Below are 21,872 nucleotides of genomic sequence, written 5' to 3'. Positions count from 1 at the left end.
TGAAACTGCCCCAGTGCACCCCGCCTCTCCCCTCCCGACTCCCCACTGCACCCTGAAACTGCCCCACTGCACCCCGCCTCTCCCCCCCCGACCACTGCCCCCACCACTGCACCCCGCCTCTCCCCTCCCGACTCCCCACTGCACCTGGAAACTGTCCCAGTGCACCCCGCCTCTCCCCCCGACCACTGCACCCCTCATCTCCCCAACCCCCACTGCACCCTGAAACTGCCCCACTGCACCCCGCCTCTCCCCTCCCGACTCCCCACTGCACCTGGAAACTGTCCCAGTGCACCCCGCCTCTCCCCCCGACCACTGCACCCCTCATCTCCCCCCGACCACTGCACCCCTCATCTCCCCCCGACCACTGCACCCTGAAACTGCCCCACTGCACCCCGCCTCTCCCCTCCCGACTCCCCACTGCACCTGGAAACTGTCCCAGCACTATAGGTGCTAGAACTAGGGAGGGGGGTGCTACTGCACCCCCAGGCTTGAAGTTTCTTCTACCATACACAGGGTTTATAGTTTGGTTCAATGGCTCTCAGCACCCCCACTGTACAAGTTGTTCCAGCACCCTTCCCCAGCGCACCCCTCATCTCCCCAACCCCCACTGCACCTTGAAACTGCCCCCACTGCTCCGCTCATCTCCCCGCACCCTCCACTCCACATCTCCCCAACCCCCACTGCACCTTGAAACTGCCCCCACTGCTCCCCATATCTCTCCCGACTCCCCACTGCACCTTGAAACTGCCCCCACTGCTCCCCTCATCTCCACGGACTCCCCACTGCACCCCTCATCTCCCCCGACCCCCAACGCACCCTGAAACTGCCCCACCACATCCCGCCCTCCCCCCATGCATAGTCTCCATCACCGCACCCACGCCCAGCGCACTCTGGAGCTCTCGGGCGGGACAAGCTCCCCCCTGCACACACCCCGGAGCCCGGTGTCATTCTGAGATTTCCCCCCCGGACATTCTCCCCCGGACCCAAGACTGCCCCTTCCTCCCGCCCGCCTTATACCTCAGCGCCCCGTGCAATTCCCCCTCCCCCCGGCCCCGGCCCCAGCCCCGCCCGCGTCCTTCACCTGCCCCCGGCTGCCCAGCCCGGCGCGCTCAGTCCGCAATGCGCCCTCCGCGCCGCTGCCCCGCCTCCCCTGCAGCCGGAGCGAACGGAGCGGCGGCCTCGGCACTGGCCGGGCAGCCACGGGGGGCCGCTGGCCCAACCCTCCCCCGCCTCACCTGGGGCCATTCCAGATGGGGTGGAACCCACCCCAGTGCCCCCATGCCACCTGAGCCCATTCCAGATGTGCAGTAATCCCAACACCCCTCCCATACCACTCAGGGCCATTCCAGATGTGCAGTAACCCTCCCCCACTACACTCTCATACCTCTGGGTCCCTTCCAGGTGAGGAGAAGCCTCGGGGCCAGTCCAGAGATGGTGTAATCCCCCCATCCCCACTGCCCTTCCAGACACTTCTCCCCTCAACACATACCCCATAGCCGGGGCCACTCCAGATGTGAGAGCAACACCCTCCGTACCTCACTGGTTCATTCCAGATCTGGAAGAAATCCCCCAGTACCGTCCTCCCCATACTGACGAAGTCATTCCAGATGTGGAGTCCCCTTTTCCCAACCCTAAATATCATAGTCCCCTCCCCACACCAGGCAGGCCCTCTCCACCACGCTAAATGAACAAACTCCGCAATACTCCCCACCCCCCCGCCGGGGCCATTCCAGATGTGCCCCCCTGCCAGCCCTTCCAGGTCCCCAGTGGACACACACACACCCCTGGTCCCCGCTGGACCCAGAGCCCCCCCATGTCCAGCCCTTCCAGGTCCCCGCTGGACCCAGGGCCCCCCCAGCCCGGCAAACACGGGCTGACCCCAGCGCCCTGCTAGACAGACCCGCCCCTCCCCACACCTGAGTCCTCCCCCCGCGTGGCCCCGCCCCTACCTGCGACAGGCCCCGCCCCCTTCTCTCTCTCTCTCCTCCGGTCTCAGCTCCGACCTGCAGCAGCCGCCGACCCCATCCCGCCCCGCCCCATCGCTACCCAGCAGTACCCGCGGCCGTATCCTGTGATCCCCCACACTGACTGCCGTAAAGGGGAAGCGGCTTGCGGCGACTTAGTGTCTGGTGAGCAGAAAGTCAGCACCTTAAAGGGGAGGAGCAGAGCGTTAAAGGGAGGGGGCGTTAAAGGGGAGGTGTTGGGGGGGGCTGGGTTCTTCCCCAGCGGTGGGCAGGGAGTGGGGTAGAGCCGGGGGGGCTTCAGGGAGCCGGCGGGGCCAGGACTCCTGGGTTCTATCCCCAGACCTGTCATGACTGGTAGCAGGACTGGGCCAGCGCTGCCCAGAAGCACAATGGCCGGGGGGCAGTACCTCCCTTGCTGCAGCAGTTGGCAGGAGCAGTGCAGGAGCCAGGGGGCTGCAGGGAGAGGAAGGTGGGGCTCATGATTCAGGCAGGTGAAGGCTGCCCTGGAGTCTATCCTTGCCTCTGCCACCGAGTTCCTGTGTGCTGCTGGGCAAGTCACTTCATCCAGACTTTAGTGGTCACTAATGGTGTGTTCCTCCTTCTCTGGGTGTCTGGCTTGAGCCCCTGGGGTCTGATTTGCAGAAGTGCGGAGCATTCACCACTGCATCGGAAGTCAATGGGAGCTGGGCTTTGCACACACAAATGCCATATAATGCTAAGTAAAAACCAGCCACTAGCTGTCTCCACTGGGACACCCAACATGAGTGGAGACTTTTGCCCTTCAGCTCTCTGTGCCTCAGCTTGCCCTGTGGTACACAGGGGTAATACCCCCTCTCACCTCAGCAGGGTCTTGGGAAGACAAATTAATGTGCAGGGCTCGGAAGAGGCGAGTACTTCAGTGGGCACAGACTTCTGCCTCATCCCCTCCAAGGTGTCCCAGGCCTGTCTCTTTCCCAGCCTTGGGTCATCATCCCCCTACCATTCTTCTCAGCGAGCCAGGCCCAGTCTCCAGGTATCAAGCTTCCTATCCTAGTCCCCGTCAGAACCCCCAACTCCCAGGCACATTTTCATTTGCCCCAGCATGGTGGCATCAAAAGCAGGAGTCATAACCCTATGGCACCAGGCCAGTCCAAGTCCCAATCTGCAGCCTACCAGCCCCAGCCTCCTCCCCACCACCCCAGCTCATTGGGCCAGTGTACTACTCCTCTCTACCCCACCCCCGCTCCAGCGCTTGGCCCCCTCTGCATTTGAATCAGGCAGCTTCCTCTTCTGTGGTGCCTGGGCAGACTGGGGTGTGTGTGTGTGTGTGGGGGGGGACTCATGGAGAGCACAAGAAAGACAGGCCCGCTGCTCTCAATTCCAGCGCCCAGCCTGCAGCAGCCCAGAGCTGCAATTCTGTGGAAAGCCCTGCACCCCCAGACTGGAGCATGCTCAGGGTGGACAGAATCTGCCTAGAACGTAGCTGGAAAGCTTCGAGAAGTTTACTGTGCGAACTGCGATTCTTCAAACGTTTATAACTTGGCCAAATTCGGGACAACGTTGAAGGGATGGCAGAAAGCACAGCCCCGCCACACAGGCCAGCCCCTGGCCAAGTTTCACTGTGCAGAGTTCCTCTCCCGTTCCATCCTAGCCCCACTGCAATCCCATTCCACCCCACGTGCTCCAATGAAACCGCTCTCACCCAGTCTCTAATGACCTCTTCTTAGCCAAAGCTCAGAACCGGTACTCCAGCCTCATCACCCTTCAACTGGCAGCTGCCTTCGACACCATTGGCCATAAGCCTCTTCTTGAAATCTTGTCCTCTCCTGGTTCCCCTCCTAACTCTCTAATCATTCCTTTAGTGTGTTCTCCAGAAGATCCCCCTCACCCCCACCTCTCCTGCTTTCTGTGGGCCTTCCACAGGGCTCTGCCCTTGGCCCCCTTCTCTTCTCCCTCTTCCCCTTAGTTCTGGGTAATCTCATCCGCAAACACAAATTCAACTACCATCTCTATGCTGCTGACTCACAGATCTACCTCTCTGCTCCAGACCCAACCCCTCCTGTCCACACTGAAATCCCAGCCTGCCTCTGCCATCACTTTGTGGCTGTCTAGCTCAAAATGGCTAAAACAGAGTTGGCTACCCCCTCCCTGCTTCCTCCTTTCTCAGTCACTGAGGACACCATCACCATCTAGTCCAGGGGCGGGCAAACTACGGCCTGTCAGACCATTTAATCCAGCCCTCAGCTCCCGCCGGGGAGCGGGGTTGGGGGTTTGTCCCGCTCTGCACGGCTCCCAGGAAGCAGCCGGCATGATCCCGCTTTGGCTCCTACATAGTACGCGGAGGCGTGACCAGGCGGCTCTGCACGGTGCCCTGTCCGCAGGCGCTACCCCCACAGCTCACATTGGCCGCGGTTCCCGGCCAATGGGAGCTGCAGGGGTGGCGCCTGCAAACGGAGCAGCGCGCAGAGCCGCCTGGCCACACCTCAGAGCCGAGGGGGGGGACATGCTTCCGGGAGCTGTTTGTGGTAAGCACCGCCCGGAGCCTGCATCCCTGATCCCCCTCCCACCCTCTGAACCCCTCAATCCCAGCCCATAGCCCCCTCTTGTACCCCAAGCCCCTCATCCCCAGCCCTCACCCCCCCATGTCCCAACAGCCTGCCCCATCTCTGATCCCCATCCCAGCCCAGAGCACCGTCCTGCACGCCAAACCCCTCATCCTTAGCCACACCCCAGAGCCCGCATGCCCATCTGGAGCTCTCACACCCCTTCCCCGTACCACAACCCCCTGCCCCAGCCCTGATCCCCCTCCCACCCTCTGAACCCCTCAGTCCCAGCCTGGAGCCCCCTCCTGCACCCCAAACCCCTCATCCCCAGCCCCCCCCAAGCCCTCACCCCCCCGCACCCTGACTTCCTCATTTCTGGCCCCCCCCCGCACCCCTACCCCCAATTTCATGAGCATTGATGGCCCGCCATACAATTTCCATACCTTGATATGCCCCTCAGACCAAAAAGTTTTCCCACCCCTGATCTAGTCTGGCCTCATGTACAGCACAAACCAGAGAATTTCACCATTACCCCTGTATTCAGCCCAATCACTTGTGTTTGACTAAAGCCTCTTCCAGAAAGGGGTACAGTCTGAATTTGAAGACACTAAGAGATTACTGATTTGCACCACTCACTCCATTAATCATCCTCTGGTTCCTTATTTCTAATGTGTCTGCCTTCAGCTTCCAGCCATTGGTTCTTGTTCTGCTTTTCTCTGTTGAGTTAAAGAGCCCTTTAGGTCCCAGTATCTTCTCCCAGGAAGGTGTTTAGATCCCATAACCAGTTCACTTCTCAATCACAGACTGAGCTCTAAATCCACAGGCAGCTGTTTTCTCCAGCCCGCAAGTAATTTTTGCAGCTCTTTTTTGCATCCTCTGCAATTATTCAACATCCTTTTAAAAATATGGTCCCCAGAACTGGCCACACTGTTCCAGGATGGGTCTCACCAATGCCGTAGACAGAGTAAAATCCCCTCCCTGCTCCTACTCACTATGCCTCTGTTTATACAGCCCTGGGTCGCACTGGCCTGTTCTGCCACAGCATCAGTTTGTCCATTCTGCTCCCACTATCACCACTGTCCAGGATACAGTCGTGTGCGTGTGTACGTGTGCATGGGAGCTATGATCTAGGTCTCTGGCTGCAGTGGCTAGGGACAGTTACATCCCTGATGTAGCTTCCTGAACTTCAGTGGCATTGTTGGTGCACCCAGTAGGGTGTTTATAGAGCTAGTTACCAATGGTGAAAGCAGTTTCTTGTCCCCACAGCTGCATTATCGGCACCCAGGTAGTTTGTCTCTCTGGCAGCCCCCTATTCACATGCAGGGGGCTAGTGTGATGGTAGAATGAGCCAGGATGCAGGGCCCAAACTGGCAGCTGCTAGGTCCAGCTGGCACCGATGCTGCTCGGAGCTGGGACAATGCAGGCTGCAGCAGCTCCATGGGTGTTTTTCCATACATGGCCTGGCAGGTGGTATGGTCTGGCTGGCGGTGGGTTGCCACTGTATGGTGGGAGGGGCAGGCTCTCTCCCCCACGGTGTGGGGTGGGGCATGTCTCTCTCTTTGGCCCAGAGGGGAGCATTTTCCCTCAGCTGCAATTCTCCACTGCAGGCAAGTTTGAGCAGCAGCCCTAAGACAATGGACCAGGTAACAGGACCCAGCAAGAGAATGGTGCTTGAATGGTATAGTGTCCACCATGGGGATGGGGAGGGTAGGCCAGGCCCAGGGCCATCATACTGACTGGGGCAGGGCAGGGGCACTGACGCTAGGGGTGAGGCAGCACCCCCTAGCTTGAATAATAGCAGCAACCGAATGCCTGGCTCCCATCATATAGAGCAGGGGTCGGCAACCTTTCAGAAGTGATGTGCCGAGTCTTCATTTATTCATTCTAATTTAAGGTTTCATGTGCCAGTGATACATTTTAACGTTTTTAGAAGGTCTCTTTCTATAAGTCTATAATATATAACTAAACTATTGTTATATGTAAAGTAAATAAGGTTTTTAAAATGTTTCAGGAGCTTCATTTAAAATTAAATTAAAACGCAGAGCCCCCTGGACCGGTGGCCAGGACCCGGGCAGTGTGAGTGCCACTGAAAATCAGCTCGCGTGCCGCCTTCGGCACGCGTGCCATAGGTTGCCTACCCCGATATAGAGGGTTCATGGTTTAGTTCAGTGGCTTCCAGCACCCCCCGCCCCAAATGGTTCCAGTGCCCCGGGGAAGGGGCTTCTTCATTCTGCACGAGTCCGAGCAACCCTGCAATTCCAGCTTCCTCCTGGCCTGTCCCAGCAGGGAAAGCGGTGGGAGTCTCTTGTGAGCAGTGTCGAGACAATGTTCCATGTCACACAGGGTATGTCTACACCACAATGAAACACCTGTACCTGGCCCGTGTTAGCGGACTCAGGCTCACAGGGCTCGGGCTGCAATAGAACCTGGGAGTCCTGGCTCCCAGCTCTGACTCCCTGTGGACTGGGGAGCCCCGTTCAGGGTGAACAGACACGAACTGATTAAATAAAGAAATGACTTCTAAGAAATAACCACAGTTTATTTAATGAAAAAACTCCAAAAAAAGGGGGGACAGCAATTCCCCCAATAAAATGTGTCAAATACAACAGGGGTCTCTCCCCAACCCCGGACAATGATCCCAACGTGGACGGAGTGCGCAAACCAAATGGGAGAGGCACGCACTTATACACACCAGGGGGCTATATACACAGTGCCCCGGGGGGGACAGATCGAGATTCCCAGCCCACATAGGCCCTGAGGGCCAGCCCAGGCCCCTTCCGGCCCCTATGTACTGGACCAGAGTCCCGCTGGGTGTTCGTGTGGCTCCAACCTGGAGCCAGAGCTCCCTGGGGCCCAACGCAGCTGGGGGAGTGCAGGGAGTTTCTGGAGTGATTTGTGGGGGCACAGACCGAGATGGGTACCCCACCGGCTCTCATGGAGATTGGGGTGGCCTAGAATGTTCTGATGACTCTGGCTGTGGAAATGTGTGTTGGGATCATGTGGGCCTTGGGTCCCTCTACCCCCAGCCTGAGGGGACACCAGAGCTTTGCTGAGATCTCCTGGGGGCTCTGGAGTGCCTCAGAGCCCTAGCCTCGTGCGCAGGCCTGGGAGACACCCTGCGCCCAGCCCACTGACCTCCCCCTGCCTGATGCCAGATGCAGCTGCAAGGCTCGGAGCACAGAGGGACAGGGAGCCCTGGAGAGAACCAGGACTGAACAGGCCACGTTGGAATGCAAAAGGCAGAGAACGCCGAGCAAACATGAGACCCCTCTGTGGGGCCAGCGCTGGCTGCAGCTCCTTGTGCTTGGGAGAAACTGCAACCGGGGGGCCAGGCTGCAGCGAGTGAGACCAGAAGATGGATGGGACACACTCGGTCAACAGGGAACAGCTGGCCTGCAGGGGCTCGCAGTGGGGCACCGGTCTGCGCTGGCGATTCGGCTCGGGACTTCTGGCCCCCCAAGCACCAGTTGTTCGGAGCTCGCCCAGGCCACCTGAGCAACCCTCAAAGGAATTGCCAAGCCCAGGTGAGTGGCCCACAGTGCAGGCAAGCGCTGTTACAGACACTCGCTACCCGGCTCTATCGCTCGTAGCTCCCCTTGGAGCAGCCAGTGGCCGGGACTCAGACACAGGGACCATCCTGCAGCCTCCCTGTGACTGCAGGGGTAGCAAAGCGGCTACTGACTCAGCCAGCAAATAAACATCTTCCTGGGGAAGCCGGGCAGGCCTGTGGGTGCCACCTGTCACAGCCCAGTGACCTTCCTCCCCACCCAGCCAGGCCGGCACAGAGGACAATGGGAAATAAATGGAGGCAGCATGAAGCGTGGTGTTTGTGTGTGTGTGAGCAGGGCAGGGGGCTCTGCCAGGCTGCTGGTGACGCAGCTGGCTTTATTGCTACCAGGTGGGTGGGGGAAAGCGTCTGGAGTCTCATGCTCTCTCCTGCCTGCTGCACTAAGCGATCAGGGCTGGGTGCTGGGGGAAGCAGGGTGGCCGGGATGCCAGAGGGCTGGACTGCGGCTCCCACCTGCTCTTTAAGACCCCCCCACACCCCGAGAGTGTGGATGCCTATTGGCTGAGGCAGTAGCACTCCAGGCCCATCAGAACAAGGCTCAGGGAGGCACTTTACTGCCCCCTCCTGATAATTGTGGCTCTTTCAGAGCTGGGATCCGGGGCATCCTGCTCATGGCCCAGGCAGGATCCACAGGGCCCAGGACTCAGCAGTGACCAATGGGAATTATTGGACACATTCCTGGACCCACCAGACCACACTTACATGGACTGCAGCTCCCCGCCAGATGCGTGGGGAGGAAAGAGCGGAGCTCACAGTGAGCCTGCATGGGAAAATCCAACCGCTTCGGCTGCTGCCTGCTTGGGGCCGGGGGGTCAGAAAGACAACAGGTGGGGGGGGGGGGGGGGGAGGGAGAAGCAGCCCAAATATGGGGCTTGGTTTAAGGGGGGTTCGTAATGAAGGTGCTGGCTCGAGATGGAGCGGGAGGGATGAAGTGCAGCCAGGAGTGAAACTGGCGTGGGATGGCCAAATGCTGCTTCCTAGCTCCTGCCACACCTGGGTGCTAAAGAACAGGGGCGGGGATTCAGTGCTGTGAGGGGCTCAGGACTGGGACTGGGACCCAGCCGCCTGCTGCTTCACTCTTAAAAGCCCATCCGTGGAATATACCCCTGCCCCCACTACACACAGGATCTCCGCCTGCCATGCTTAGAGCTGTAATACACTGGGCCAACCCCAGTGACCTGATCCCTATTGAACCATCCTACTCTGGGCTCGGAGTGGGCCCCTGTTTGGAGCAGACGACATTCGGGTTCCTGGCTTTGGGGAAAGAGACACCAGCTGAAGCATGGCAGCTTTCTAAGCAGCCGCTGGCAGCATGGGGCAGGGCAGAGCTGAGCGTGGGATGGGGGGAGGGGCAGTGGGAAAGCCAAGCCTGCAGCGACTGAGAGCTGGTTGCTCTGGCACATGGGTTTGCTGTCCTGTGGTGCCTGGCGAGGCAGCGTGATGTGGCAAAGGTGACAGACACAGGGAGGGGGGGGGGCACTGATGCAGTGGGGCAGGGATAAATTTAAGCAACTAGGTCTTGGCAAACATTTAGGATAGAGACAAACACGAGTGCCCAGGGGATGGTTACACACAGCTGGAGGTCGGAGCACGCCCCTGTCGCAGACCAGGCAAGGCAGACACCCCTCCCCCACCTCCAAACCCCACTGCCCCCATCTCTGGCTTCACCAGCAGGGGGCTCCCCTCATGGGCTCATCTTCCAGCTAGACACAAAGCCACCAGTGGCTAGAACAGCTGCAGCATCACACACCAGGGCGCTCCTCCGCTTGCGAACACGTTGCCTGGAGTGCAGTGGCCCTGGGCATCAGCGAGTGCCCACTGCCTACAGGAGGGGGCAGGCTGTGCTGGAAGGGCCCCTGTGCCCACATGCTATGCCAGGGCAGATGGCAGTGGGGACCCAGCCTGTGGCCTGGCTGCTTGTGCTTTTGGAGAAGGGCTACAGGAGGGGGTTAGGGGTGTGTAGGCCACAGGCGACGGCGGAGCCGCTGGCCAGCTGTGCCAGGCAAGAGCCTTCTCACACACTAAGCACTCCCTGGCTTGGCGGTTCAGTGAGCCACGGCTGCTTCGGGCTGGAGGTGGGAGCGTGTCTCGGGCCGGCTGGGGTCCCTCCCTGCTGGGCACGGGGATCCAGTGCGGTGTACGCGCCCGCCCAGACACAGACACAGACACACACGCACACGCATGAGGAAGCGGTCGGTGGCAGCTGGAGACAAAGCTGGTGATGGGGGGGATGACAGGTTGGCACTGGAGTGCTCCCTCCTCCAGCCCTCCCAGTGCAGAACATACCAACACAGTTACGTAAGGAGAGTGGGATGTAGCCGAAGAGGCTTCACGCTGGCTGAGGGTTCGGCCTGGCAGGTGGGCGCTGCCCGGCAGCAGGGCGGGCGCGATCACGCTGGCTTCGAGCCAAAGAGTCCGACGGGGAAGTGCTTGACGTGCGTGGGCCACTGCGCGGCCAGCTGGAAAAACTTGATGTCGCTCCACTCCACCCCATCGATGGACACTGCAAAGGAACGGGGGAGGTTAGAGCAGGGCCTAGCAGCTGGCTCGGGGTGCAGGGGGTGGCCTGGGGCAGCTAGCCCCTGCTGAGCTATAGCTCTGAGGCTCCTGTGCCCCTAGCCCGCCTATGCTGGCCCCACTGGATGGCAAGTGACACTGTCCCAGCCCTGCAACTGAACGAACAGACTGGATAATTCCCACCTGCCTCCCCAACACTGGTATTGCGGGGTGGTTGTTAAAGCGCTGCCCCACCCCAGAAGTGGCAGCATTTCCACGCTGGACAAGAGACCTCTGGATCAACAGCTGCCTCGCCTCAGAGCTGGTTGCATTTCAGCATCCTTCTATAAATATCCCTGTGCTCCCACCCAGAGGTGGCTGCATCTCAGTGAGAGACGAGGGACCCCTGTATAACCAGCTGCCTTGCCCCAGAGGTAGCTGCACTGCAGAGGCAGGCCTTACCTTTCATCATGGTTTGCTGCTGCTTGGCAGAGCAGATTAGCCGGCTGATGCCCTCAATCACCTGGCTCTTGGAATCCACTTCCTTTTCTTTGGGTTTCTTACTCAGAAAGATGGTGGGGACTGGAACGAGAGGCAGGGGAGCCCGGATTAGCGGGCGGTCAGCACAAGCCTTTAGACAGCAGTGCTGAGGGGAGGGCAGCTGGGCAAGAGGCAGGATGTGGCATCCCAGAGGCTGGTGGTGACACATGGACCCTGCACTCAGTGCCCAGCCTCGCCCTAAGTCCTGCTGTGGAGGGATGGAGGAACCGGGAGCCACAGGCTGGGAATGGCAGAGAGAGAACGCCCCCAGCTGGGTGCAATTCGAGCACTGGCTGTTAGACGTACCTTGGGGCCCTGTGCTCAGCGCCCCAGAGTCTCTGAGGGGTCAGTCAGGAGCCCACGTGGGTGCTAGTGGGTCATATATAGTTCTCAAAGCACTTACAGAGTCTGCGCCCCATCGCGTGTATGTGTGTGTGTGTGTGGGGGGGGGTTGAGGCACAGGGGGTAGTGATGCGCCCAAGGTCATGCCGTGAGTGGCAGAGCCAGACCCAGGCATCCGGGGCCCCATCTACTGCACCCCAATGTGTTTCTTAGGGCAGTGACTCAAACCTGGCTCGACTCTGGCTCACAGCTCAGAGGACAACAGCTGGTAGCAGGGGGGGCTGGACACCCCAGGGCCAGAGGGCAGCTCCAGAGAGGGGGTGGAAGCTGGAGTTGGCTGAAGGGGCCTCACCTGACTCCTTCCTGCCAAGCTCCAGACTCGGGGCAGGGCCCCGCACTGCAGCAGCAGCAGCAGCAGCAAGGGGTAGGCCACTTTCCTGGGCTAGGTTTGGCCAGGGAGACACTCTCCCAGCCCAGAGCTGCCAGGAGGGCTGTGGGGGAGCAGAACTTGCCCTGGGAGCCAGAGCAGGACTGAGCTCAGGGCCCCATGCAGAGATGCTGGGAAAGCCTCAGAGACATACACAGGTGCCAACTTCTCCTGGCGCCGGTGGGTGCTTGCTGCCCCGACTCAACCCCTGCCCCGCCCCCATTCTAACCCCTTCCCCAAAGTCCCTGCCCCAACTCCGCCCCCTCCCTGCCCTTATTGGACCCCTTCCCCAAATCCCCGCCCTGGCCCCGCCTCCTCCCCTGAGCGCATTCCCGCTCCTCCCCACTCCCTCCCACAGCTTGTTGCTGCGAAACAGCTGTTTCGCGGCAGCAAGCGCTGGGAAGAGAAGCGGGGACGCAGCGTGCTCAGGAGAGGAGGCGGAGGTGAGCTGGGGCAGGGGGGCGGGGAGCTGTTGGTGGGTGCAGAGCACCCACCAATTTTTCCCCATGGGTGCTCCAGCCCCAGAGCACCCACGGAGTCGGCGCCTATGGAGACACATAGCTGCACACCACCACCCCATAGCCATGGCCCCACTGTGAGTCAGTGATGACATGGGGAAAGAACCCAGGAGTCCTGGCTCCCAGGCTCCCCCTCCTCTGGCCAAGGTGGAAGGGGCATTTCAAGGCCCTATAGTGGTTAGTTCAGCAGGCTGGGGGCCCAACACAGCCCAGTAGGCCAACCCTCCCGCTCCCCTCTCCAGCTCCACAGAGCTGAGGCCCATTTCCCAGACAGAGTGCCCCATGTCCCCGGCCGAGCCTGGGATTGAGGACAGACGGGTTCTGCCTGGGGCGGGAACAGTCTCTGGCCTGGATTGTAAACCCTGCACTGCTGGAGCTGCCCCCACATCAGGGAGCCCTGGGGTTCATTCGGCCCTTCCCCAGCCCCGGATGGGGGAAGGGAGCCCTTCTGCCAACACCAATGAATGGCAAAGATGGATTAAATTGTACTAGAGCTGTCAAGGGCCAAGGGCGTGGCCTGAGCCACCAGGCCAAGCCGCCCCATCACTCAGGCAGGGCCCCCATGCCACGGCCTTCCCAGCCAGCCTGGGGCTAACGCCTTCCCTCTCGACTGACAGGCAGCAGCCGCCCACCTGTCTGCGCAGTGGGAAAACTGCAACCCAGAGCTGCACCTTCAGCGAGCTTGAGGCCAGAAGGGCATTGTGAACCTCCAGCCTGATCCCTGCCTCGCCTGGCCCAGGGAGCCCTGCCTCAGCGTCGGGCAGGAGCGGAGCTTTTACAGAGAGACTTCCTGTCTGGATTGGGAGATGCCACGTGCTGGAGAACCTCCCCACCCCCATCCCTGGGGCAGTTCTTCCAAGGGCGAATCTCCCTCCCTGTTAAACACTGGCCCCTCGGTTCCAGGCGGAACGTGTCGGGCCTCGCTCCCAGCCCTTGGCCTGTGTCTGCGCCATTAGAGAGCTTTAGCTTATCATCATGGTCAAGAGGCGACTCAGTCCTGGCTCTGAGTACCACCTCCTTCCTACGGGGCATCTCCATTCCTGGCGCCTTGAAGCCACGGCAGCCCGTTCGGTACCATCCTCTGCTGGTCCCTGCGGACGAACAGCTCCTCGGATCCACCCAGGAGACGCATCATCCAGCCAAGAGCTGCTTCCTGCTCTTCTGCCACCAGCTCCCCTTGCAGTGCCCGCACACAGGCATCGCCCGCTGAACTCGCCCGATGTGCCCTGCAGACCGAATCTGCCTGCCAGAAGTAGCTAGTGGCTGCTGAGCTCCAGTCGCCTCCAATACTTTTCCGCTGGTCACTCAGTCTACCCACCGTGTCTTCAGAATTCCTCTAGCTCCATACTTCGCGGGACTGTAAGGACATTCCCAGGAAGAAAACCCCAGGCACTATCGGGCTCTTTAATGTAGCAGAGAAGGTGGAACAAGAACCAAGGGATGAGAGCTGAAGCCAGACCCATTCACACTGGAAATGAGGCATCAACATTCCTAGTGTGGAGGATTAACCATCAGGGGGTGTCTCCAAATCCAGCCTGGCTGCCTTTCGGGCAAATGCTTTTGTCAAACCCACGCGCCTGGGCTCAGTGCAGGAGGTCACCCCTGGGAGTGGGGTGACGTTCTCTGGCCCGGGCCATCCAGGAGGTCAGACCAGATGATCTAATGGGCGCGTCTGGCCTTAGTGTCTATGACCGCACTGTCCGAAAGCTCCTCCCCACCCACGGAAGTACTCGTAGCTGTAAGTGAGTCTCCTCCGAACCGCCTCAGCCCACGTTCTTGCCATGGACTAGACTGCGCGCATGTTCCATTTCTCGCTGTCGGCCGCAGTGAGAAAGGCAGAATCCAGAGCCCAGTGCGAAGGAGCAGGGGCCTGTTTAGACTGACAGCCTCCCAGTGACACCCCCGCTCAGTCAGCTCCTCCAGAGTATGGGGTGAACAAGGGGGCTGGGAAAGACGTGGCAGTAGCAGAGCCGCCAATGACGGGGAGTGGGGAGAGAGGGGCGCATTTGCCGCTGCCTCCTGAAGAGGGAAGGCAGAGCTGGGTTGCAAACAGCAGCACCTTGCATGCTTAGCCCCGGGCAGCCTGCAGAGGGCAGCGTGAGAGCGTCCTGAGGACACAGCCTTGCCGCTTGCAGCCCTTGGCACTTTTTGTGGGGAGAAGAGGGGCTGGCGGAGCCCCTAGCTCAGAGGAGGTACAGAATGGGCTTCCCCCTTAGCTAGCAGGACTTCTCTGGGGCCCACACACAGGGCCTAGCCAGTTTGCTGCCCCTAGCATGTCCAAGGAATGGGCCAGTTAGTGCCAATTCCGGAGACGACACATGGACAATGTTCCATGGGGACACTGTGATCAGGGGACTTGAGGTCATTACTGCCCTGGGGCCAGATCGGAGGCAGCACCCCTAGAGGGAAAAGGCCCCAGCTTCCATTCCCCACCCCCTCACAGGGGGCCAGTGCTACCAGCCTGACGGCCGTCCAACCCCCGCACACCAACCTTTCTTGTTCTTCTCTTTGGTGACGACTGTCATGGCCATGGTCCCCGAGGGCTGGCTCTCCCCGCCGCTGGGCAGCCGCGACACCTGCACCGAGCGGAAGACACTCTTGAGGGTGTTCTTGGAGCTGGCATCTCGCTTCTCGCCCTCCTTCCGGCGTTCCGTGGGATGGGCGAGCCAGTAGTCCACCTGCAGGCCAATGACGTCTCCGTAGGGGCTGCTGGGGGACCTGAGGACAGTGGGGAAGCATCAGCAGCAGCTGGGCAGAGCAGGGGTTCACCCCCAAGGGGCAGGACAGTACCATCCACATCACAGAGATGGGGAAACTGAGGCATGGTTGGGAGGGCCCTGCCCAAAGACCTATAACAAGTCAGTGGCAGAGCTGGAAGAGAACCCAGGAGTTCTGGCTCCCAGTGCCAGGATACTGGGGGCCCAGCAGAGCAAATTCAGTGCCAGACTCCTGGGCTGACGGCTCCTGGGGGATCCCAATGCCCCCTGCAAATGGTAACTAACTCTGATACCTTCAGGAGGCGACTGAACGCCAGCCTGCTTTGCCGAGGGCACAGGAAGCACAGAGGTAGCGTGACTTGACCCAGAATTAGGTACAGAGCCTAGGTCCCCCTCCTCTAACCCACTAGACCCCATGCCCCTCCCAGAGCCAGGGACAGAACCCAGGAGTCCTGACTTCCCGTGTTCTTGCTTTAAGCACTAGCTCAGAGTGAGCCCCAGATGTAGGACTCAAGAGGACTGCCTCACCCTGCATGGGTGGGGGCACGGGGGCACCAGCCACTCAAGGGCACTCATAGGGAAGGGACCTGCCAGCACCAGGAGCTCCAAGAGCTGGACAGCCCCGACCCCACGATGGCAGAGGCTATTATTGAGCACGTGCCCACAGACCCATTCTACCGTGATGGCCTCGCATACAACCGGGCACCTGGATGCCAGGGTTCCCCCAGCTGCTGCTGACTCCCTGTGTGGCTAAGCTCGTCCCTTCCCCCACCCAGGCCTCATTCTCCCCAGCTGGAACATGGCAGAAATTATCTGCCCTGCGCAGGGCCGGCTCCAGGCACCAGGCAACCAAGCTGGTGCTTGGGGCGGCACCTGGAGGGGGGCGGCGCGGCGCTCGGGCCACCGGGGCCACAGCCGGGCTCCCCGCCCTCTCCCCCCGCCCTCTCCCTGCCCTCTCCCCGGCTGCCGGGGGGAGAGCGGCGAGCCCCTGCTGGGGCTCGCCGCCCTGCGCTCTGGCCGCCGGGGGGAGAGCCGAGCCCCAGCCGGGGCTCGCCGCCCTCTCGCCGCCCTGCCCCCTGCGCTCTGGCCGCCGGGGGGAGAGCCGAGCCCCAGCCGGGGCTCGCCGCCCTCTCGCCGCCCTGCCCCCTGCGCTCTGGCCGCCGGGGGGAGAGCCGAGCCCCAGCCGGGGCTCGCCGCCCTCTCGCCGCCCTGCCCCCTGCGCTCTGGCCGCCGGGGGGAGAGCCGAGCCCCCGCCGGGGCTCGCCGCCCTGCCCCCGCCGGGGCTCGCCGCCCTGCCCCCGGCGCTCTGGCCGCCGGGGGGGGGGGGGGGGGGGGGAGAGCCGAGCCCCCGCCGGGGCTCGCCGCCCTCCTCCGAGGGCTCCGGCCGCCCTCCCCCCCCGCGCCCTGCCCCCGGCCGCCGGGGGGAGAGCGGAGCCCCCACCGGGGCTCACCACCCTCGCCCCGGGGCTCCGGCCGCCCTCCCCCCGGCGGGAGAGCGGAGCCCCCGCCGGGGCTCGCCGCCCCCCCCCCCCCCCCCCCCGCGGGGGGGGGGGGGGGGGGGCGGGCGGCCGGAGCCCTGCGGGATGCCCAGTCGCAGCCCTGCCTCAGCGTGCTAGGCCCTGCACACACACGGATGGTGCCAATCTGCCGGCCGGGGCATGGGGTTCCTCATTAATGACTATGGGGCAGGTGGCCAAGGCTGCCTCACCCCACGACAGCGAGCCCACTGCTCATGGACGGCGAGGATGGGGGGGTGGCACAGACGTCCTTCACCAGGCCGGAGGAAGAGGGGGGGGACGTGGAGGGAACCGTCAGGCTGACCACGGGCGCATCGTCTCCATCTCCTGCCGAGAGAGCAGAGGGGGAATCTGGGGTGAGGCAGGTTCCGGGCCGTGCCACTCAGACTAATTTCTCCCCCAGACCTCCTGGTTCCCCACAGGGCACCTTGGCTTCACCACAGGGGCTCCCTCCCCTGTCTCCCCACAGGGGCTCCCTGGCCTCCCCACAGGGGCTCCGTGGCAGGCACCAAGTCCGCGATGCTGGTGCATTCCTCTTCCCCAAGTTCTCGTCTCCAGCCGTGCCCCAGTCGGAGCAGGCCCAGGCCCTGTTGCAGGTGTGTCAGCCAGGCCCCTACCCACTCTGCTGGGCTGGCGGGAGATGAGCTCGCTGCTGCCGCCAGCCACCCAGTCACTCCTGTGGTGAGAGAGCTCCCAGGCCCTGCCCAGAGGAGGACCTGGGGACGGGGGCGCTCTGGGGGTAGCAGGCTAAGGGGCGTCCTGAGCCACGGGGCGCTGTCACCTCCCTGGGCAGGTTCCACAGCCCTAGTGACTCCCCTTCAACGCCTCAACTCTTGCATTGCATCATCCCCCTGCCCCCAGCCCAAACGGATTCAGCCCCCAGCCTCCCTGCAGGGATCCGGCCATCACTCCCTGTCCAGCCGGAGCGAGAGGGGAACAAGCCGAGCAGCAGCCTGGAGCTGGGGGAGGGGGAATCCCAGGGGCAGATCCCGTTGCTTGGACAACCCCCCACTCCAGTGGCAGCAGGGGGCAGTAAAAGCCCAGCTGGAAGCGGGTCCCTTGAGCTGAGGTTGGGCTGTGGGCGGAGGGTGAGAAGGGGGAGGATGGAGGGGAGGGTCTCTCAGCCAGACGGGGCCTCACCCTGCCTTTAACCAACCATGTTCCTGGCCCTGCTGACTGCGGAGGGAGCCCTGGGCCTGCCCAGCTCAGCACAGAGCCTAAGAGCAGCTCGGGGAGGTGGGAACTCTGCCCCCGGACTCCCGACATGGCACCAGTCCCAGCCGGCCTGGACCCAGCTGGGGGTCGGCCTGGCAGGGGACGTACCTGTGGCTGCAGGGGAATCTTCGATGAGGCCCACTTTAACCACCTGCAATGGGGAGACAGAGATCAGTAATTCAGGCCGCGCTGGAAATCAATACCGCCAGCCCGTCCAGGAGGAGCCATTTGAGCCTGCTCCTCTTGGAGACCCAGAGCCGCAGGGCCAAGGTTGTCGTTAACCCTTCCTGCACCATGGGAGAAGAGCTTACATCCCACTCGCGCTCCACCAGCTCCGGGACCCCCCAAGATCTTTGCATCTGGGCTGCCCACAGGCTAAGCACCATGCACCCCTGGGGTGACAGCGAGTGGGGGATGCCCTCTCCCGGCCATTAACCCTGGCTGGCATCCCAGTGCCCAAAGCAATGGCAGCCTCACCCTCTGGGACATTGCGTTGGAGTGTTTACAATGGCAGGGCAAGGAGCCGCCCTGTCACTCCAGTGCGCTGAAAGTATCCGGACAACAGCGAGCCCCTCCAGGCAATGGGGGCTGCCCTCCCCCTTTGTTCCTTCGATCAGAGAGCATCACCCAGCCATTGCCCCAGGACACTCTATGCAGAGCCAGTCAGGCTACAGCAGAAGCATTATCCCATTTTACAGATGGGGAAACTGAGGCACAGAGCAGGGAAGTGACTCGCCCAAGGCACCCAGCAGGCCAGTGGCAGACCTGGGAATAGAACTCAGGATTCCTCACTCCCAGGCCAGTTCTCTATCCACTAGGCAGCAGCGAAGGGCTGGAAACACTAACTCCAGTCCTCCAAGCAGACCTCTGTGGGGAAGGACACAGCAGAGAGGCTCTGATCACTGTTGATTATTCCCAAGGTTTAACCCTCGCAGGCCCATGCCCCTGGAAGAGGCCCAACCCTGGCACGTCTCTCCTCTGGGCAGCCTGGGGCCTGGGCGGAGGCCCTCGGTTTTAGCTGGCCTGCCTCAGGGTCCAGTGAGCTCGGAGCAGCAGTCCCAGCGCTCTATGGGGAGAAGGGGCTCTCCTGCAAAAGTCACTGCATTCCCTGCTCAGTGGGCGGATGGCGCCCCCTGGTGGCCAGCAGAGCTCACACCGCTCGCAGCCACTGCAGTGAGTCTGGGGCTGAGCAGCGTGATCCAGGCCCTCTGGGTGTCGGAGACGCGATGGGGCTGGCACACCCCGGAGAGCCTGGCTCTGGAGCGGTTTTGCCCGCGTGGATCCCACGACAGCAGAAGTACCGAGAGTTACCTGCTTACCAGGGAGTGGGATTAACCCCCAGAAGAACTGACCCAGGGCCAGGGCAGGGGGGTTAATTCCAGTCTGCTTTAGCACCAACACTGATGGGCTGGAGGCAGGGAGCCCTACCCTGGGTGAGGCAGGACTCAAACTGGAGGGTCACAATGGGCCTTGCCCCACCCCAGCGGCACAGCGGTGTTCCTGGGCCCCCACTGGAGGGGCCCCAGGGAGAGCTAGTCGCCCATGGGGCAGCCTTACCCCAATGAAAGGAATGAACTTCTGATAGGAGTCTTCGTCCGGGCTGCGGAGAGAGGAGGAGACGAGTGTTAGGGTCTGCTGGGGGGTGGGCGGTGAGCCGGGGCCCATCAGGCAGGGAATGCCTCACCCTGCATGCATGAGGGGCATCCGAAGCTCGCCGGGCTGAACGATACCCCCTCCCCACCACGTTACTGACAGTGACCACGGTACGGCTCCCACCTGATGAGGCGGGTAAGTTCCCGTCCCCATGCCAGAGGGGCTGGGACACAAAGGGAACTGGCGCTCCAGAAACACACCCAGATTCGGGGCAGCTTTGAGAGAGGTGGAAACAAGACAAGGCACGGAGAGGGGAAGTGATGTGTCCGAGGTCACACACTGAGTAGTGGCCGAGCCAGGACCAGAACCCAGGAGTCCTGGTTCCCAGCTGCCTGCTCTAACCACCAGTCCTCAATCCCCTTCTCACTCCCAGAACAGGGACCAGAACCCAGGAGACCCGATCCCAGCCGCCTTGGCAGTGATCTTTAACAGCTTTGCTATCCCAACTGAAAGGGTCTTTTGGGTGCCTGTAACGTGCGACCAGCCCCCTGCCGCAGGAGAGTCGCCCGGGCGACACTTACAACTTATGCTTGCATGTCAGCATGGCCTCGGCCACAGGCAGCTGGTGGGTCGTGCTGGCTCCGCCCACATACTGCACGATGCGGCCCACCACATCGAACGGCTCTGGGGGCAGAGGGGAGAGAGGGGTGTGACCATCAATCCCCACAGAGCCCGCTCCCTGCCTCCTTGTCCCTGAGCCCGCAGCAGGGGTGAGCCGCACAGCAGAGCCAGGGCGCCCCCGCTGGCTGAGTGGCGGCAGAGGAGAGGGTGCTCTCGTTGCAGAGGGGAAGGGGGTGTGTGGGTCAGAGAGGATTCTGCCCCAGGCAGGGGCGGCTGAGGGAGAAGCAGGTGGCCAGGCAGCAAGGCTGGAGGGCCAGAGCTTATGCTGCAGTAGGAAGGGGGCAGGACACATTCTCACCCAAAGCTCCCCCTGGCCCCACCGGAGACCCCCCCTCACTGCACACCGGGCTGGAGCTGTGACCCCTTCGATGACCCCTGGTGCTGGGGGCAGGCCCCAGGGAATAAACCAGGGCTCAGGAAGGAATTGGCCAGGCCTGCTCTGTACAGACAGAACAGCCATTGCCATAGGGGAGCCCAAGCCACATCCCAACAGCCGGGCCCACCCCTACCCCACAGACCGTGACCAGCTCTAGCTGCTCCCTCACTAGCCCCTGGGGAACAGCGACCCACAGCCCTCCCTGTCCAACAGCACGGGGGCCATGGACACAGTGCTTGGTGCTGCACGGCCCCTCACCTGTCCCAGGGGGCTCGGCCCTGCCGAACAGCTCCCTCCAGGCGGAGTCCAGGAACGTGCAGCTGTACCTGCTGTCCACCGAGCCCAGGTACTTGGCTACGGGGTGGGAGCCTGCGGAGGAGAGAAAGGGGGGTGTTGTTCTAGCGCCCTCTGTGGGGGTTCTTTGCTGTGCACTACAGCGCCCGCAGGAGGAGTCCTTCAGCCAGGTGCTTCCGAGAGGCATGGGCAGCGCCCCCTACAGCCCCAGGGATGCTGTTACAGGAGCGATGATCTAGCTGTCCTGTGGATGCCATACCCGAGACTCCCACCCATCCTGACGGGCCTTTACCCAGTTCCATAGCAATGCAGAGGCCTTTCCCAGCAGGCACCTGCTACAGCAGGAGGCGGCCACCACCCAGCGGGCACCCGCTACAGACCCAGATGTGCTTTGCTCAGCCCCCCCTCTGTGCACCCCTGGGTGTCAGCGTCGGACCCCGCACCTGCGGCTTAGCCACACTAACAGGGAGAGGCTAGAACAAGGCCTGCACCGACAGCCTCACTCTGGCTGCAGGGGGGGTCAAGTAGGACTCGCGCCAGCTGGGCGGGGTCTGGACAGAGGCACCTACCCAGCGGGACGATGAGGAACCGCATGTAGCTAAGCCAGTCTGGGGTCTTGTTCGCCAGCTGCTTCACAAAGAAACGGAGGATGGCACTGAGGTAACTCTGCCCCCCCACAGCCACCACCTTCACGGGCCGTGGCACGGAGGAGTTGCAGTTGCAGCTGGAAAAGAAAGGACAATAGGAATGTGTGTGCTTATTGCACCCCTCTGCCTGCAGGATACGATGCTTAAACACGCTAGGCAGCGAGCCCTCGCCTGGCGCTGAGACCTGACCAACTCTGGCCTGGGGCACCGGGGCCGTTTATACAGGGATCCCTCACCCTGTGCTGAGATGCAGCCAGCTCTGGGGTAGGACACAGGGGCCATTCATACAGGAGTCCCTTGGCCAGCGAGGAAGACAATGGGTGCCCCTCCCCATACACTGTGGTAGGCAGTACAGGCAGGGAGGGCTGCTGTTCCTTCCAGGCTGCAATGCACCGAGTTGATGAGCGGCTGCTATCTCCGGCACTGCCGTGCCCAGCCGTAATTACCATGCCAGG

At 61.9% G+C, this 21,872-nt stretch overlaps 1 protein-coding gene across 1 annotated transcript in view; it reads right to left on the bottom strand.

Annotated features, from left to right (window-relative positions):
- Positions 1-10,444: 10,444 nt before the first annotated feature.
- The window catches only part of PACS1 (phosphofurin acidic cluster sorting protein 1), a 102,717-nt gene continuing 91,289 nt past the window's right edge, over positions 10,445-21,872 (bottom strand). The window contains exons 16-24 of the mRNA XM_065407273.1: positions 21,340-21,494; positions 20,735-20,845; positions 20,001-20,103; positions 19,384-19,426; positions 17,935-17,977; positions 16,803-16,938; positions 14,869-15,095; positions 11,013-11,132; positions 10,445-10,557 (exon numbers count right to left, since the gene is read on the bottom strand). Coding sequence (XP_065263345.1) covers positions 10,445-10,557; positions 11,013-11,132; positions 14,869-15,095; positions 16,803-16,938; positions 17,935-17,977; positions 19,384-19,426; positions 20,001-20,103; positions 20,735-20,845; positions 21,340-21,494 — 1,051 coding nt within the window. The remainder of the gene's footprint in view (positions 10,558-11,012; positions 11,133-14,868; positions 15,096-16,802; positions 16,939-17,934; positions 17,978-19,383; positions 19,427-20,000; positions 20,104-20,734; positions 20,846-21,339; positions 21,495-21,872) is intronic.

This window comes from Emys orbicularis, chromosome 7, assembly GCF_028017835.1.
Source record: "Emys orbicularis isolate rEmyOrb1 chromosome 7, rEmyOrb1.hap1, whole genome shotgun sequence".
NCBI lineage: Eukaryota > Metazoa > Chordata > Testudines > Emydidae > Emys > Emys orbicularis.
This window is presented reverse-complemented; position numbering and strand designations above follow the sequence as displayed.